The 17174-nt window shown below is 51.1% G+C and overlaps 1 protein-coding gene across 2 annotated transcripts in view; it reads right to left on the bottom strand.

Moving 5' to 3' along the window:
• LOC111162277 (KIAA0556 ortholog) overlaps positions 1–17174 on the bottom strand; it is a 161807-nt gene that overhangs the window by 37623 nt on the left and 107010 nt on the right. For both annotated transcript variants that reach the window (XM_022526574.1, XM_022526575.1), the window contains one exon: positions 11362–11499. In XM_022526574.1, coding sequence (XP_022382282.1) covers positions 11362–11499 — 138 coding nt within the window. The remainder of the gene's footprint in view (positions 1–11361; positions 11500–17174) is intronic.

Genomic DNA, 17174 nt, shown 5'->3' with positions numbered 1-17174 from the left:
GCAGAGCGGGTGCGTGCTGTGAATTAATCAGGAAACAGCTATTCGAGAAGGACAGCGCGGGCAGCGTCAATGACTCGTTCTGCACGATTTCCAGCACAGAAACATCTGGCGAGACAGAAACACTCTCATTTCAAGAGGTGATGGGGGTGGTGGGGAGGACTTCCGGTCCGGCGCCGTCAGGAGGTGGGCACCCCGGCTCTCCTAATGAGATGTCTGGCTCCCAAAGTATGTTTGTCTACATTCCACGGACAGCCTGGGGCACCGCCTGACCTCTAGCCGTCCGCCGCCCAGCTCCCTCCAAGAAGTCTGGCAGAGAGGGGACAGAAGGAGGGATGCAGGCTGTGGCACGGGGCCCGGCAGGTGGAACCTCAGGGCGTGATGGGGGTCGCGGGGATCCGGGAGGCTTGGGCCCTACCTGATGGTGCTTAAATTATCGGGGATTCCAAGTATTAAAAAAAAAAAAAAAAAAGTAAAAGGCCACATCATGTCACCCAGCCTTGGAGCAACTCCGCAAGGTGGGCGGGAGGGCCCGTCTTGCAGTGAAGACATTGAGGCTGAGCCTTCCTGGGGGCTGTGCAGCTGGTGCGTGGGGAGCCACTCTGACGGGCATCTCCCTTTGGGGCAAACTAGACCCTGGGAAGGCCTGGCCATGGGCAGGATCACCTGCCCTAGGTGGACCTCCAGCCCCATTTCTAGCTTTCACTAAGTCCCTGTGGACCCGCTCTCTCCTATCCCCATCCTGGCTCCCTCCTCAGCCCCGGCGGAGGCGGTGGCTTTGGGCCCTGGGTGGGGAGGGAGCACCCTTTCCTCAGCTTGCGGTGAATGGGAGCGTCTTTCCTTGTTCATACCCCGACTTCACTGTCCTTCTTTATAGTTGACGAGGACTCACTATGTTGAGACGGTCATGCATTTGTAATACGACAATATTAATATTATTTCAATCTACGTACTTGAATCGACTTTGCGAGGCCGCTTTCTTCCTTGGCCTGGATGCCGAATGACCTAGCTCTCTTCCCTTGAGCATATGCAGCACCCAGGGAGGCCCTACTAAAGGCATCCCACACTCTACAGGTTCTGTCTTGACCCAGGGGCTTTGGGCTGACTGGGAGGGGTTCTCCCAGATGGTAGGTTTATTGGGGGTAGGGGGCTTTGGGGATTGAGCTGCTGCTGCCTAGGACCCACCGTGCGGGCTTCAGGACCTGGCTCAGGGGCTGACTTCTCCAGAAATCCCCTGGCCCTCCCCGTGTTCCCCTCCTCCCCTTCTCCTCCTCCTCCCCTCCTCTGGTGGGATCGAGGGTCCTCCTCTGGGCTCTCAGAGCCTGTTCCTGCCTGGACGGAAGATCTTCAAGGACAGGGAACAGTCCTGTCCTAATTCCTATCTGTCCTGAGGCCTGGCTCTGGGAACTGAACGTGCTCCTTTCCTGGAGCACCTGAACTTGAATGTTTTATGGGGAGGAGACCTTAATGGCCTTTTACACGTCCCTGGGGGAAGACGGGCAATGAAAATCATTTTTGTGATGTAGAAAGTCGGAAGAAGATGGTGAGATGCTGTGACATTTGACAAGCACCTACTACTGGCTGGGCTCTGGGCCAAGTACTCTGGGCCCCGTCCCCCCCCGCCCCCGCCCCGGCCCCGACATCACAGACGCAGGGCCATAGACGCGGATGGAATGTGACAGATTGGGTCACTAACTAGCGGCCCTACAGCTACATCTGGGCTGGGCTAGCTCCCGGAGCAATTCATGTTTCCAAAACCAGTTGACAATTTCTAAACATTGAGAGCTTTCTGGCCTCTCTGGAACATTCAGGCCATCTGGCACCACGGGGCCAGGGCTGAGGGGCAGTGACCACTGCCTCGATAGGCTCTCCGGTGACCACAACCTCTACTGAAAGGCAGGAGTGTGTGATGGGCCCCAGATGGCCTGGTAGTCATGTGACCACTGGTCAGCTGCTCTGCTGTCCTGTGCCTCAGTTTCTCCCTCTATAGAATGGAGCTGATTATGCCATACCCATCTCAGAGGACTGCTGGGTGGAATAAATGAGCAGATACATGCGTAGCTCTTTGACTAGTGCTCTAGAAATGTAAGCTACCGTCACTGTCTTGTGCCCAGTCCACTGTCTGGACAATGTGTCCTGGCCAAGCCTGGGTGCTTGGGACTAGTGTAGGCTGGAGACTCCCCGCTCCGCTAAGGCTGCAGCAATCCCCGTTCCGGGCAGAGGCTGGCAGCGGGCAGAGGAATCCCAAGCCCCATAGGGTGGGTCCTAGACACACTCTCGCTGCCCCTAGGCCAGGACTCCCCTAGATCTGGGCTGAGGCCCCAGAAAGCAATTCTTGCAATTTTGTTCAATCAAATACATAACAGATGGGGGGTGGGGGATTTTGGGGTCCTTGGTCTGTGTGGGATGCAAAAGAAGAAAGCAAGGTTCATCTTAAGGAGTTTATGACAGTCTGTATATTAATGGGTCACAAATTCAGACACTTGTAGTACCAGTGGTGGTGCTGGGGTGGGGGTGTGGGGCCTGTGCTGAGTGGGAGAACACACTCCCCCCAGTCCAGAGGGTGCCCGGGGCCACTCAGCACCAGCTGGTGGACGCCACACTAAGATTGTTGCCAGTTCATCAAAAGCCAAGTTTCAAATGTTGTCAAGTGATCCCCAAGCTGGACAGCACTGTAAGGGCTGACTGGGGCACACCCGTGGATGGCTTTGGCCAAGGGGCACCAGTTTGGGGCATCGGAGGCTCAGGAAGCTGAAGAACACCTAAGGAAGCATGGGACTTGGTGCCTGGAAGGGCGTGGGGCAGGCTAGGGGTGTGCAGGAGGCTTGGATGCGAAGAGAAAAGGACCTCGATGTCCCCAAAGGCAGGGTCTGTACTGAGCCAGGCTAGGCATTCCGGATTCTGGAAAGAGCAGGAGCAAAGGCATAGCGAAGAGAACAGTTTTATGGGAAGCAGAGGGAGATAAAAGTTGCACAGGGATGGAAAAGCCAGGGGGCCGGTGTGGGGGTCCGGGAGCGGTCACCCCACCCACATGCATGCACATATACTGGAGAGGCGATGCGGCATAACAATGTGTCACTATGTCAGGGAGACCAGTGGGGGCGGTGGGGACTGCAGTGCGGTGACTTGGCTCCCCCAGAGCTCCTGGCTGTGGATGTGGCCTGGTGTCGCCAGATCTTCATCTCTCAGTAAAGTCAAAAATCCATATTTTAACGCAAAATGTCCCAATGTTTAAAAGCTGGCAATTCAAAGAATTTTGCAAATGCCACACAAGCCGGCCGAAATGTGTCTGCGAGCTGCCTCTGGTTGGTGGGGGCATAGCCTCTGTCACGGCCTTCTTGCCAGGATGCACCAGGACGAGCTACTAGGACTGTGTCCCTCCCCGGAGGCCCTCTGTGGCTCTGAAGCCCCCTAGCTTGTCCCCAGTTCATCCCCCATCACTGCACTGGCCCCAGTGAACTGTGGTTTGCTTTTGATCTCCCTGGACCTCCCCTGACTGGGTGTGAGCTGGCAAGGGCAGACAGCGTGTCTGATTCTAGGCCCCAGCACAACAGCTGAGTGTGGGGGGATCGATAAGTCTCTGCTGATGAGACAGGGGACCGAGCAGATGAGGGAGGGAAGCAGGCAGATGGGAGGCGTTCTGCTCAGGTGGGGGGGGTCCGTGGGCAGGAGGCGGGGGGAAGGAGTGGCTGGTCTGGAAGGAGACAGATTTTGGCAATGGAAATAGCAGGACTTAGGGATGACTGGCAGCGAGGGGCAGAGGTGGGCGCCAGATGCATGCTGCAGGCTGGGGCGGACCTGCCTGGGCTTGGGTCGGTGAGGTTGGAGGGTCAGTGCCTTGCTGGGCAGAAATGCCAAAGACAAGTGTCTGAGGGCCAGGGTGGAAGCTTGGTTCAGAAGTTAAGCTTGGGGGAAGGTTTAGATCTGGGAGCTGATGAATTAGTTCAACAGCATGTCACTTCTGTGTTCTTCAAGAAAAAGAAAAAAAATACCTAGTTTAGATATCATTTCTCCTATGTTCCCTTCTCACAGAGATAGCACTTCAGTTTTCCATGGGGCATCCATCCTTCCCTCAACTTCCCTTCAGAGGGATAACATGAGCCTCACTCCAGGTTGCTGGGTCCTAGACCTGGGACTTTCGTGAGGACAATCTCTTTCTGCAAAGGCTGCTGAAATCAGGAGTCTGATGTCATTAGGTACCCCCCTCCCCCCCGCCCGCAACCTGAGGATGAAGCCAACACAGAGGAAAGCAGAGACACATGATCCTGGATGACATCACATGAGCTCCTGGATCCTGCCGTGCCTGAAGCCAGCCACCCCATACCCTCCTGTTACATGAGCCGAGAAACTCCCTTTTGTGCTTAAGTCAGTTTTAGGTTTTCTGTCTTTTGCTACTCAAATCAATAGGTTCAGTTACTGAATCACTACTGGCTGAGGTGGGCAGAAGGCAGGAGATGGGGCGCCTCACCCCCAAGGGGGTCTGGAATTTATCTAGACTGGCATCTGCATAGTGGGTGAGCAGCCCTCCCTTACTCAGACATCTTGCCCAGCCCTGCTATTGCTCGTCCTGCTATAGTTTGCACAACACAGTGCACATGCCTCCGCTTCCGTCCTGGTTCTGCATTTGTGCTCTCATTCCTGCTGGGAGAGGTCTGGTCCTGAATCCCAAACTACCCCTTGGATCCTGAACACCTTGTTGGCCTCCTCTCCAAAGGCTGAATTCTCTGCTAGCATCTCCTTCCCCTGCTGGCTGGGGACCTGCTTCAAACCCGGGACTCCTGGGGCTCTCAAGGTTACCATGATCCTAACCTCCTGAGTGTGGACTCTGGTCAGAGGTCAGCACCCTCTGGTGATTGCCAGGGGCCAAGACCAAGCCTGGGGTCAACCCCTCAGAAAGACTCTCATGCACCTGGGTTGGTCCCCTTCCCACTAGCCACCCTGCGAAGATGCCACCGTGTTCCCCAGGCCCGAGGCTGCCCAGACTCTGCCAGGGCACAGCCGCCAGGCCACGCCAACTCAGCCCACCGAAGCCCCTTTGACTTTGAAGCCATCGCCATGTTTGGGCTTGGTTTATATCCCGATCCAAACAAACCAACCACAAAGAAACAATTTTGAGACCATTAGGGATATCTGAACACGGACTGGATATTTGATGATTATTAGTGTATAATTAGTCATTACCGTCTGGTAGGGTCATGACATTGGGCTTATATAAAAGCAAATTCCTTATCTGTTAGAGAGGCACACTAAAGAATCTATGAGTGAAGTGATAGGAGAGCTACAATCACATGTGGGGGAGGGGGGTAGATGAAACCGGAATGGCAGGATGTCCATGACTGCAGAGCAGGTGAAGGGTGCATGAGCAGTTACTGAACTCATCTCTTTCCTTTGGCGTTTCTTTGAAAATTCTCCCTCCTCTCCCAAACAGAGGCCTTGTTGAAATGCAAATATCGTCCTGGGATGAAGTGAATCTCCCCGTGGCGCACCCTCTAAGCACCAGGACCCTCATCCAAGCCACCATGACCCATAGCTGTGCTATGCTTAGAAGCCTCCTTTGGGTACCCCCCCCACCCCGTTCCCTCTAATCCATTCTCCAAACAGCAGCCAGAGTGATCTTTTCAATTTCTCACTCAGACTATATTAACCCCTGCTCAAAACCCTCCAATAATGACCCTAACAGCAGACACGTGTATAGAGCTCACGAACGCCAGGAATCATTCTGAGCACTTTCCGTGTACTTAACTGAACAATAATTACCCCATTTTATGGATGAAGAAACCAAGGCACAGAGATGTGGAGTAACATACCCAATGTCACACAGCTAAGAGGAGGAGCCAGGATTTGCCCCAGGGGGTCTGGCTCTGATGCCTTTGCTCTGACCATTCCTCTATTCTGCCTCTCCAGGAATAAGATCTGAACCAGGGAGGGCCCCTGGTTCCCCCCTATCTCTGGCACCTCCCCTCACACACTCCTTTGTTCACCAAGTGCTAAGCAAGTTCCTGCCTCGGGGCCTTTGCTCTGGCTCTGGCCCCCTGATGGGAGGCTTCCCACCACTCAAAGCAGCCCAACCTCCTTCTCCCCAGGCCTCATTCCCATTGCCTTACTGTCTCACCTTCAGAACACTTAGCACTACCTGAAATTAACATTATTCATTTATGCCCTTGTTTATTTCCCTTCCCCTGTGGACAGGGCCTCCTCTAATAGGCCACTGTGGCCCCGTGAGCACCAAGAGCCGTGTGTCTAATACACAGTCACCAGCCCCACATGGTTGCTGAAGTTAACATTAATTGACATGTTGAGATGCAGTTTCTCATCAGGAGTGTTGGCAAGAATGTAGACAAAAGGGGACCGTGGGCGCTATTGGCGGGGCCATCTATAAAGTGGAGCAGCCACTCTAGAAAACAGGATGGAGGTTCTGCAAAAAAGGAAAGAGAGAACTATTGTGCCATCCAGCGATTCTGCATCTGGGAATTGGTCTTTACGAAACGAAATCACTCTCTCCAAAAGGTATCCGCATGCCCGTGTTTGCTGCAGCATTATATTTGCAACAGCCAAAACACGGAGACAACCCAAGTGGCCACCAGCAGACCAACGGATTAAAAAGATGTGGTATATCCACACAGGAGACTATTACTCAGCCGTCAAAAAGGAGATCTCGCCATCTGCAAAGACACGGCTGGACCTTGAGTACCCTATGCTAAGTGAAGTAAGTCAGACAGGGAAAGACAAATATTGTTTGATTGCACTTACATGTGCAACTTGAAAAAACCTGAACTCATGGATCCAGAGAACAGATTGGGGCTTGCCAAAAGTGGGAAGTGGGAGGAGGGTGCGATGGGGGGAGGCATTCGAAAGGCGCCAACTTCCGGTTATGGGAGAAATAAGTCCTGGGGATGTCCCGTACAGCATTGTAGCTGTAGTCAACCATATCGTGTTGTATATTTGAAAGTTCCTGAGAAAGGCGATCTTAAAAGTTCTCATCATCAGGAAAAAAATGTTCTGTAACTATGTGCGCTGACAGAGGCTAACAAAACTTATTATGGTGATGATTCTGCCATATAGACATATGCCAAATCATTAGGTCGTGCACCAAAAATGTCTAAGAATACAATCTTATATGTCAATTACAACTTGATGAAAAGAAAAATCAGTAAAATAAAATGCAGTTTCTCCATTGCACCAGCCACACCGCAAGTTCTCAACGGCACCGGTGGCTCATGGCTACTGAACTGGATCGGGCCGACATCCTGCGGTAGCGTCATCACAGAAAGTTCTACAGGACAGTGCTGGCTTAGACCATCATGGAGTATCACAGAGATACACGCTGTAGGGCATGGTGGGGAGTGTGGCAAATCTAACATCCATCCATCCATCCATCCATGCATTCATTCATTCATAAACTATTTAAGGAGCAGCATTTCTGTATATGGATGATACCACCTGGTGCCTGTCCTGCCTCCCCCACTGCTGTGACCAGGCCAGAGGTGGCATCTGCGTGGTTATGTTATGGGTGAAGATGGTGATAACTTGCCTGTTTTTACCGAAGATAGACTTGTTCTGAAGGAAAACACAGACCATGGGGACCTGCCGAAAGCCCACTTCTTGGATGGGTTACTACACACTCTAGGAAGGAGACTGGCTCCTTCCTCCCAACAGATGTAGCTTGGCAGAGGAAGTGGTGCTGAGAAAAACTGACATCCCTCACGTTCTCCTCCCAGCTGTGTCCCTCGCAAGTCACTCGCCGGGCAAGTCACGCCATCCGAGGAGTACCAAAAAAATGTGACAGACGTTATGATCACAGCCTCCTCCTGAGCCCGAGGTAGACATCACTGATCCACCACAACACCCTTCTCTTTATGAACCAGAAGGAAGGTTCCAGATTCTTCTCAAGACGGCACTCCGGGCAGCCACTTCCAAGCAGGGCCGACAAAAAAGACGCAGTCTCTCTGCCCCCAAAGAGCTCACTATTCTAAGCTCCAGCTTCTTCCCCGACAAGGTGGGGAGTGATGCCACCTTGCAGGACTCCTGGGGGTTAACTGAGATGATTTGTTTGTTGACTTATTTGTTCACGCATCAAATGTTGACCGAGTGCCTAACAGGGTGCCTCACGGCCACCTGGTGGACACAGGTAAACGGGAGCTGTGATGAGTACAGATGTCTGTGCACTGCCTTCTGTTTGTCTGGGTGACCGGATTCTAGTCCTCGTCCTCACTTCCCCTGAAGTCCCTCCCCCTGGGCCCACCCACACTCACCACATCGCCTAACGGGGGGTCGGTGGGGCGGGGGGGAGCAGGGAACCCAGAGAAGTTAGCCTGAGAAATTGGACAGGCAACATCGTATTTTCCGATAAAAGAGCCTTCCCTCTTTCTAGCACCTTCTTTTCTTATGTTCTAAATAAGCCTTGGTCGGAATTGCTCCCCACCCCCCGTTTAACTTTTCTCCCTTGGAGTCCCATACACAAAACACTGTATTAACCAGCCGTGTCTACCAGGCCGAGCTATATTTCCTATAAACTCTCATTTCTATCTCCTCTAAAACACACAGTAATAGCATTCTCTCGAGAATATTAAATCAAACCAACCTGCCATTGCATTTGTTTGCGCTTTCTGCCCCTGGTAAATTCTGGCAACATATGGGTGTGCGTTACGTAAACGGCAGCCCTGGGCAGGGACTGCAGTCCTCCGCACTCTGCTCCGTGTGTAGAAATACCTCAGGACTCGGAGCCGGGCCGCCAAGGCTCCCCGAAGCACCCCCAACGACCCCCTGATGTCCTACTCCTCTTTTTTATTCTTAGCGCACAGGGAAGGCTAAGCGCAGGTTCAGGAAGAAAGGCGGGCCTGGCCATAAGGGATGAAGCTTATCTGCTTTGTAATCCAGCACATAAAATCCACTTTTCTTGGCCAGAGACAGATATATTCAATGACAGGGCTGAGAGCTTCAGGGCATGGGCTTGGGCAGCGAGCACTGTTTCATTGCTCCTTCCAGAAGATGCCGCCGACCACCTGCCAGGAAGTGTCCAGCCAGCTCGGGAATGAGCAAGCAGGGCCCTACCTGCAGAGAGTGCCTGTGGCTACACAGGGGTGGGGTCCTGCCAGGGCCTGAAGGACAGCCCCTAAGCATACAGCTGGACCCCTGGAGAGTGGGGAGGGGCTGGGAGGGGGAGTATCCGCAGGAAGAAGTATGGGATGCAGGGGGATGGGAAGGAGGGAGAAGGACCGGACTCCCTGAACTTGATCCACAGCTCTGTCCTGACCTTGGGTACCAGTCTGTGCAAATGCAGCAAATGCCAATTCTCTGTGTCTCATCTGGCTATCAAAAGGCGTAAGATAAATTACCTGCGGGTTCTCGGGCAATGAACTCATTCCTTCATTTGATAACCACTTTGAATGAGCAGAGGCAGAGACAATGCAGGCCCTGCTCCCAGGAGCCCATGGTGGTATGGGGTAGGCAGATGTCCATCCCGGTACAGGGGTGATGGAACATATTCATGAAGTCCAGAAGTGGCACTGGAGTTAGGGGTCAGGACAGACTTCCTAGAGAAAGTAATGTTTGGTTTTCTGGGAATTTGCAGCAGAGGCAGGCACCTGGAGCTGAGCCAGATGGGAGGGGCCAGGGCCGATCTGTTAACTCCCAGGCAGAGTGGTGGAGAGGCACAGCAGCTGACGCTTTGGGGGGGGGGGGGGGGGCCACAGCAGGGGGGGGGGGCTGATGGTAGGGAGAGGTGGGGCCTGGTGCCTGGGATTACGGGGCCCTGATGTCATGCTCGCGGGTTTGACCTGGATCGTCCAGGTCAAGGAAAGCCTTGGAGGGTTTGAAGCTGCAGAGAATCATGATCAGACCTCCCAGTGGCTACTGGAGATGAACTGGAGGGGCTGGGCCCTCCTCCTGGAATACACTTTCTCCTTTTCTGCGTCAGCTCTGTGCCACTGTCTCTTCCCACTGTGGCTCAGGTGTGTACTTCTTCTAGCACCTTCACTGAGCTCACCCAGCCTGACACAGATTCCCTCCCTGCTGCAGGGGCTGCGTTCCAGACAGGCCAACTCCAGCCCAAAGATGAGTTTGCTTTGGACTGTATGGTGGTTTCAAAAGAATTTAAATTAGCTGTTGACATTTACAAACCAGAAACGCTCCTAACAAATTCCAGATTCCCAGCTCCCCAGGAATGTTCATCTAGCGGTCCTGGTTGGCATATGTATGTAGCAACCATTAGCTGAAGCTGACAAGTGGCCTTCCCTTTACCTTAAGCATGTGCTTACCTGTTTGCCACACTCCCCACCATGCCCTACTGTCTCTCTTGACAATATTGAACCTGAGGACCAGTTCCCCTTGCTCATCTCCCTTGTATTACCACATCCCTGAGAACAAATTAGAAAAGAAAACAGAACAATTGTCCCCACATCTATCGAAAGAGGGGAAACAAGATAGGGTGGGGGGGGGGGTCCTGTCCTTCCTCACCCACTGAGTTCCCTGCTGAGTTCCAGGAGCTCCCATTTGAAACTCAAAGTCACCTCCACGGAGGCCTTCAGCACACTGCAACTTATTTTTACATTTACTTGTCTGCCGGCTTTTAGACAAGGCGTACCTCCAGGGCGGGGACTGTGTCTTTCATATCAATGTCCTCCAAATTAATCAGGAAGCCCGAGAGCACATGTGCTCAATAGTACATGTTGAATGAAGGAACAAGTGTAAATGAGAACATGAAAAAAAGTCCAGAGAAGGAAGAGAGGTTAAGCGCTCCAGTGTAGGGGGTGTTGTGGGGGGTAGGAAGAAGGGCAGGGATTCTGAAACTGGAGGGACAGAAGAGCACAGAGGTTAAGAGCCTGGCTATTCAGAGTGGGGTCCCCACAACAGGAACACCAGCACCTCTGGGTACAGTAACTCATGCCCTGTCCCTTCACCCGCTGAATTAGAACCTGTGTTTTAGCAAGATCCCCGGTAAGCTGTCACAGATTAAATTCTGAGACACACTGGCTAAATGAATGCGCCGAGTCTGACTGTGTGGGTTCATTCTCATGGTGACACTTATTGGCTGTGTGACTCTGGGCATGTTACATAACCTTTTTGTGGTTACCTAAGAAATCTTTCTGTTTCCTTATCTATCAAAACTGAGCCCTGGTTCCTATCTGTCTAGTTCCCCCCAAGGGTGGCCTGATTTCACTTCCCAAACCTTCAAGTTGCGGCTCTGCTCCCCGTGGCTCTGCCCACACGGCATGAAATGCCCTGCCAGGCACTGGCTACACCCAGCAGGAAGGGCAGCCGGGTTTCTGCGAATGCATCTTGCAACTTCAGCACTCAGATGATTGGACAGCGCCTAGGTGCTTCCATCAGTCACATACCCAGTGGGGAGTCAGGGCCCTTACTTACGCCATTAGCCGTCCAGTAATTCCAGACCTTGATCTTGGCTAGACCAAAGTCCTGCAGCTGTCTGGTGTTGCGGATAACAAAAAAGAGCTGGAGCGGTGGGTGGAAGGGGCACATCCACAAGGAAGGGTCTTCCATGCTCTGAAACACCAGGAAGAGAGGGTGTCGTCAGTCCATTTCTTTTTCTCCCCGAAGTAAACGGGCTGAGGGCCAGGAGGCCAGGCCTCCCTTCTCTACATAATCTAGGGTGAACTCTTAGACCTCACCTGCCCTGACTGCACTTTGTGGCACAAAGCTGCCCCCTGGGCCTCTCTGCTCTGCCATTCAGACTGAATTTAAAATGCAACGGGCTTTTATTTTAATCAATTTAATCAGCTTTGGGGAGAGCACTGGGGGTGGGGAAAGATGAAAGAAGAGGATGGGCAAAGAGCAGTCACTTGGGTTATTTCATTAACCTGGCAAGCAGAGTCTGGTTTTCTTTTACAAAACCCTGTGGAGGGCGCCTGGGTGGCTCAGTGGGTTAAGCCGCTGCCTTCGGCTCAGGTCATGATCTCAGGGTCCTGGGATCGAGTCCCGCGTCGGGCTCTCTGCTCAGCAGGGAGCCTGCTTCCCTCTCTCTCTCTCTCTGCCTGCCTCTCTGCCTACTTGTGATCTCTGTCTGTCAAGTAAATGAATAAAATCTTAAAAAAAAAAAAAAAGTTGACCCTTAAAAAAAAAAACAACAACTACAAAACCCTGTGGAATTTAAAAAATGTAAAAATAAAAATAATTTAAAGAAGAAAAAAAAAGAAAAGAAAGAAACTGGAGCAGGCCTTGGGACAGGGTTGTGGCACTGAGCCCCAGGAACTGCTCTCCTCCCTGGCAGGGTTTCGAAGACTCAGGACCCCTGAGTGTGGTTCCTGTCCACCGGCCAGGCTACTCTCAAGGCCAGAGGGGCAGAGGAGCGGGGAAACCCCACTGTTGCAACTGCTTGTGCCAACAAGATTCCACATTGTGGGTGCTTTAGGTAGAGGTGGAAAAAGCCAGATCCAGAGACTTTACTCAGCTCCAGCAACTTCCTGTCCAGAGAAAACTCACAGCTGCTGCCGAACATCTCCCACCAGGCTTGGCCTCAGGGCCTTTGCACAGGCTGCGCCTCTCCTTGCAATATGCTTCCAGCCTCTCCCACCGGGGAAATTCAGCACAAATATGCTGTTGCCCCCACTGTCACCCCTTCCCTGATACCACTGCTCTGTCCTCCAGGCGCCCACGATTCCTTGCACTGCCTGAGCCTAGCATTTCCTCAGTGTCCCACAAATACCTGTTTTCCAGTCCAGATCACCCCTCCAACACACTTGGCTTTGCGCTCCGGAAGGGAATTGGCTATGTCTAACTCATTCCAGAACCCTGCACGTTCAGCACAGTTCTTTGGCACATGATAGAAGCCACAGAATCTTCGTTGAATGAATAAATGATGGAATGAATGACTGATTGCTATTTACCTCCTAATGGCTGTCCCTTTGTGGGAAGTCTAGAGAAGAGGCTGCAAACTGATCTGGCCTGCAGGCCGATTTCATTTGGCTCGTGACATTAAAAACACATGGTTGGCCACATTTAACGATGGGGAAATTTCCCCTCCCCTCCCAGAACTAGGGTTTTGCTTGGTGTAGGCATGGAGAACACGGCCCCAGTGGGCCCCTGGTGGCTGCTGGCTGGAGCCAGTGGGGTGGTGGGGATGGTCTCTGGTCCCCCAGTCCCCACCATTCCCTACTGTTCTACACCCCATTGTCTTCCCAGGATATGCCTCTGTCTGGCCCCTGCAGGCGTCTGAAGCTTGGGTCCCTGCTTTTAGAGGCTGAGAGTAGCAGTGAGGTAACCACAGCATCTCTGACATGGGCTGGAGTTGTCCCTTTCACCTAAAGACAGCATCGCTGTGTATTTGAGAAGGTCTCAACTGGACGGCCAGCTACTTGACAGAGCCAGGAAAGGAGGAGATTGGCTGGCTTGGGGTGGGGGGTGGGTGGGTTCTGCCGGGCCCAGGAGATGGAGGCCCAGGCACCAGCTGCGGGAGAGAACAAAGGGGGCTTGTTCCAGCGACAATGGTGCCTTTCAGGAGGGAGGCGCCTACTTTTGTTAAGGGAGAGAGAGGAGTTCAAGGGGTTCTGACTTCTTCTGGCCAAGTTTCTCAAGCCCTGCAGGAACTTTGAGTGCTCTGGGCAGCTGCAAGGGGTCAAGACAGCACAGCTCAAAATCCACTGGGTGCCCCTCATGCCTTCCCCAAGTCAGGGCCTAAATTGGGTCACTGTGGCTGCCTGACAAAGGAAGAGTCTGAAGGCTGAGCCTTGGACGCGGGCGAGGGGACCGTAATTGATTTCCCATCACATCTCTGTCAGCAGGAAGGATAACAGGAGGACTAAGTGGGAATCATGGTGTTCAAAGTCAAAGAACATTAACCTGTGGGTAACTCAGGGCTTCATTAGCAGACGGAGTCTCTAAGAAAAAGGCTTATGGGAAGCCGCTGAGGGCTGACCAAGGTGCGCTGAGCAAACGGCAGGGGCCAAGCCAGCGGGCCAAGCGTCCGCTGTGCCTGCTCATGGCAGAGAGGGCAGAATGAGAATCTGCTGCCGCCATGACTGCCCCGGGTTTTCTCAAAGCCCTGGGAAGGACCAGCGCTGCAACCCGTGTCCTGGAAGGAAGACCAGAGCTCTGCCATGCAGCAAGGGGTGTGGCCGGCCCAAGCGGTGTAGTCAGGATTCACACCCATTTTCATTCATTAATTCATTCTGTCTTAGTGTGGATTCACCGCCCCCCACCCAAGCAGACCCTGAGGCAAGGATCTGATTGTTGGGAGATTATGTGGACACCAAAGGAAACACCAGTTGGGAGGGTAGGGAGGCGAGGGGAGAACAGGCATTCCATAAAGAGTGTATTACCAAGCTAGCCCCTCCTGTGGCATCTGGAGCTTGGTGGCACCAGGGAATGTGGGAGCCAGAGCAGAACACGCCTCAGAGCAAGGCCACCCTCGGGACAAAGGAGCTGGGGTAGTCACACCCCAATTCCCACCAGTGTGGGTGGAGGGCAGCTCCTGGGGGCTCAATTCCCCACCAGTCTGGGTCTGCTTCAGGGGAGGGAAAATGGGCCCCCGGGGCCAGAAAGACAATCCTCCATCAGAGAAATATAGAGGCAGGCACACACAGACGGAGGAAGGACCAGGGGCTGGGGAGGCATCGACAACATCTGTTACCCACTTGCCCAATATAAACCCCCTCGTGCAGAAGCCCACATGCAAGGGTAGGCGGCGAAGCCCCGCCCACCAGGTCCCAGCTCTGCACCAGCTGGGGAAACAAACAAGTAAAATTGCCAAGAAAAAAAAAAATCAGTCAGGGATACACTGGACAAAGAAAATAAGAGAGAATTATTCATGGCCATTGGAAGGGTATTTTTTAGAACAGATGGTCAGGGTAGGCCTCTTGCAGGAGGTCTGTAATTCCTAACAAAGGTGCTTTCCTCTTGCAGAATTAACCCAATGACGCAGATCCACGCCCTCGGGCAGATGCTGGATTGCCCACAGAAGTAGCCCCAATTTAATAAATTACCGTAATCAAAAAGCAACAAGCTACTGATACACACACCAGTTTGGATGGATGTCAAGGGCATTATACCGAGCAAAAAGAGCGGGTCTCAGAAAGGTTACAGGCCGTATGATTCCATTTATATAGCATTCCTGAAGTGACAAAAAGCACAGAGAACAGATCAGTGGTTGCCAATGTCAGGGATGGGTGTGGGGAGGTGTGGCTATAAAGGGCTGCGTGAGGGACTCCCTTTGTGGTGACGGAACTGTCGCTATATATCTTGATGTGGTCGTGGTTACTTGAATCTACGTGTGATAAAATTGCCTAGAACTCACACACACACACACAAATGCGTGTATGAAGGTCTGCACATGGTACATCAGCTTTCTGGTTTTGATAATGTACTATGGTTACATAGGATGTCAGCGATGATGGAAGCTGGGCAAGGACATGTGGGACCTCTCTATACTTTTTTTTGTTAGTTGAGATATCATTCACATATATCAAATGACCACTTTCAAGCATGCAACTCAGTGTTTTTGTTGTTTTTTAGCATGTCCCAAGGCTGTACAATCATCACCACTATCTTTTTCTGGCATATATTTTTTTTACCACCCTAAAAAGAAACCCCATACCTTTTAGCAGTCATTCCCCACTCCTACCTCCCCCAGCCTCTGGCAACCATGGATCTATTTTCTGGTTCTATGAAGTGCCTGTTCTGGACACTGCCTATGAATGGAATCGTACTAAAATGGTCTTCTGTGTCTGGTTTCTTTCACGCAGTGCCCTGTTTTCAAGATTCATCTGTGATGTAGCAGATGTCGGCACTCCCTTCCTCTTCAGAGCTGAGTACTATTTCACTGCATGGCTATAGCACGTTTTCTTTATCAGCCCATGGGTCCATAGATATTCAGGTCATTGCCACCTAGCGGCAATTATGAATGATACCACAATGGACATCCATGTATGCGCTTTTGTGGGAACACATTTTCAGTTCCCTTGGGTCTGTACCCAGGATTGGAATTGCTGGGTCATGTGGTAACTCTACATTTAACTTCTGGAGAAACAGCCAAACTACGGTCCGCAATGGCCGCACCATTTTTCTTTTCTGTTCCCACTGGGAAGGTAGGCTTTTCCCACGATTGTCAATACTGTTATTTTCTCTTTTCTTTTAAAAAATAGTAACACCTTTGTGGGTGTCAAGTGATCTCTCTCTGTGGTTTTGATTTGCATTTCCCTGATGATGAATGATGTTGAACACATTTCCATCTGTTTCTTGGCCAAGTATGTCTTCTTTGGAGGAAAGTCTATGCAGAGTACCTTGGCCATATTTTCATTAGGGTGTTGGGTCATTTTGCTGTTGAGATTAAGAGTTCTTTTCTTCACATATTCTGGATAATAGACCCTTATCAGATACATGATTTGCAAATATTTTCTCCCATTTTGTAAGCTGGTGTTGGGTCATTTTGTTGTTGAGTTTAAGAGTTCTTTTCTTCATGTATTCTGGATGATAAACCCTTATCAGATATATGATTTGCAAATATTTTCTCCCATTTTGTAAGCTGGTGTTCAGTCATTTTGTTGTTGAATTTAAGAGTTCTTTTCTTCATGTATTCTGGATGATAGACCCTTATCAGATATATGGTTTGCAAATATTTTCTCCCATTTTATAAGCTTTTCACTATCTTGATGAATGTCCTTTGATGCAAAAGTGTTTTAAATTTTGATGAAGTCTGATTTATCTATTTTTTCTTGTGTTGCTTGTGCTTTGGATGTCATATCTAAGACCTCATTGAAAAGCTGAAGGCTACAAAGATTTATATCTATGTCTCTTTTAAGAGTTTTACAGCCTTTGATCCATTGAGCTAGTTTTGGTAGACGATGTTAGGGTATGAATCCAACTTCATTCTTTTATGTGCAAAAATCCTGTTGTCCCAATACCATCTGCTAAAAAAAAATGACTTTTTTCTCCAACCATAGTATTAGCGTCCTTGTTGAAAATCAATTGACTGTAGATGTAAGGGTTTATTTCTCTATCAGTTCTATTCCACTGATCTATCTATCGCATGCTAGTACCATACAATCTTGATTACCGAAGCTTAGTAGTAAGTTGTGAAATTGGAAGTGTGAGTCTTCCAATTTTGTTCTTTCTGACATTGTTTTAGCTATTCTGGGTCCCTTAAACTTCCATATATATTTTAAGATCAGCTTAACAATTTCCACAAAATAGGCAGCTGGAATCTTGATAAGAGTGCATTAAATCTG

Source organism: Enhydra lutris, unplaced genomic scaffold (assembly GCF_002288905.1).
Source record: "Enhydra lutris kenyoni isolate GAN:26980312 unplaced genomic scaffold, ASM228890v2 scaffoldscaffold90, whole genome shotgun sequence".
Classification (NCBI taxonomy): Eukaryota; Metazoa; Chordata; class Mammalia; order Carnivora; family Mustelidae; genus Enhydra; species Enhydra lutris.
The sequence above is the reverse complement of the archived record's forward strand: the minus strand, read 5'-3'. Positions and strand labels throughout refer to the sequence as shown.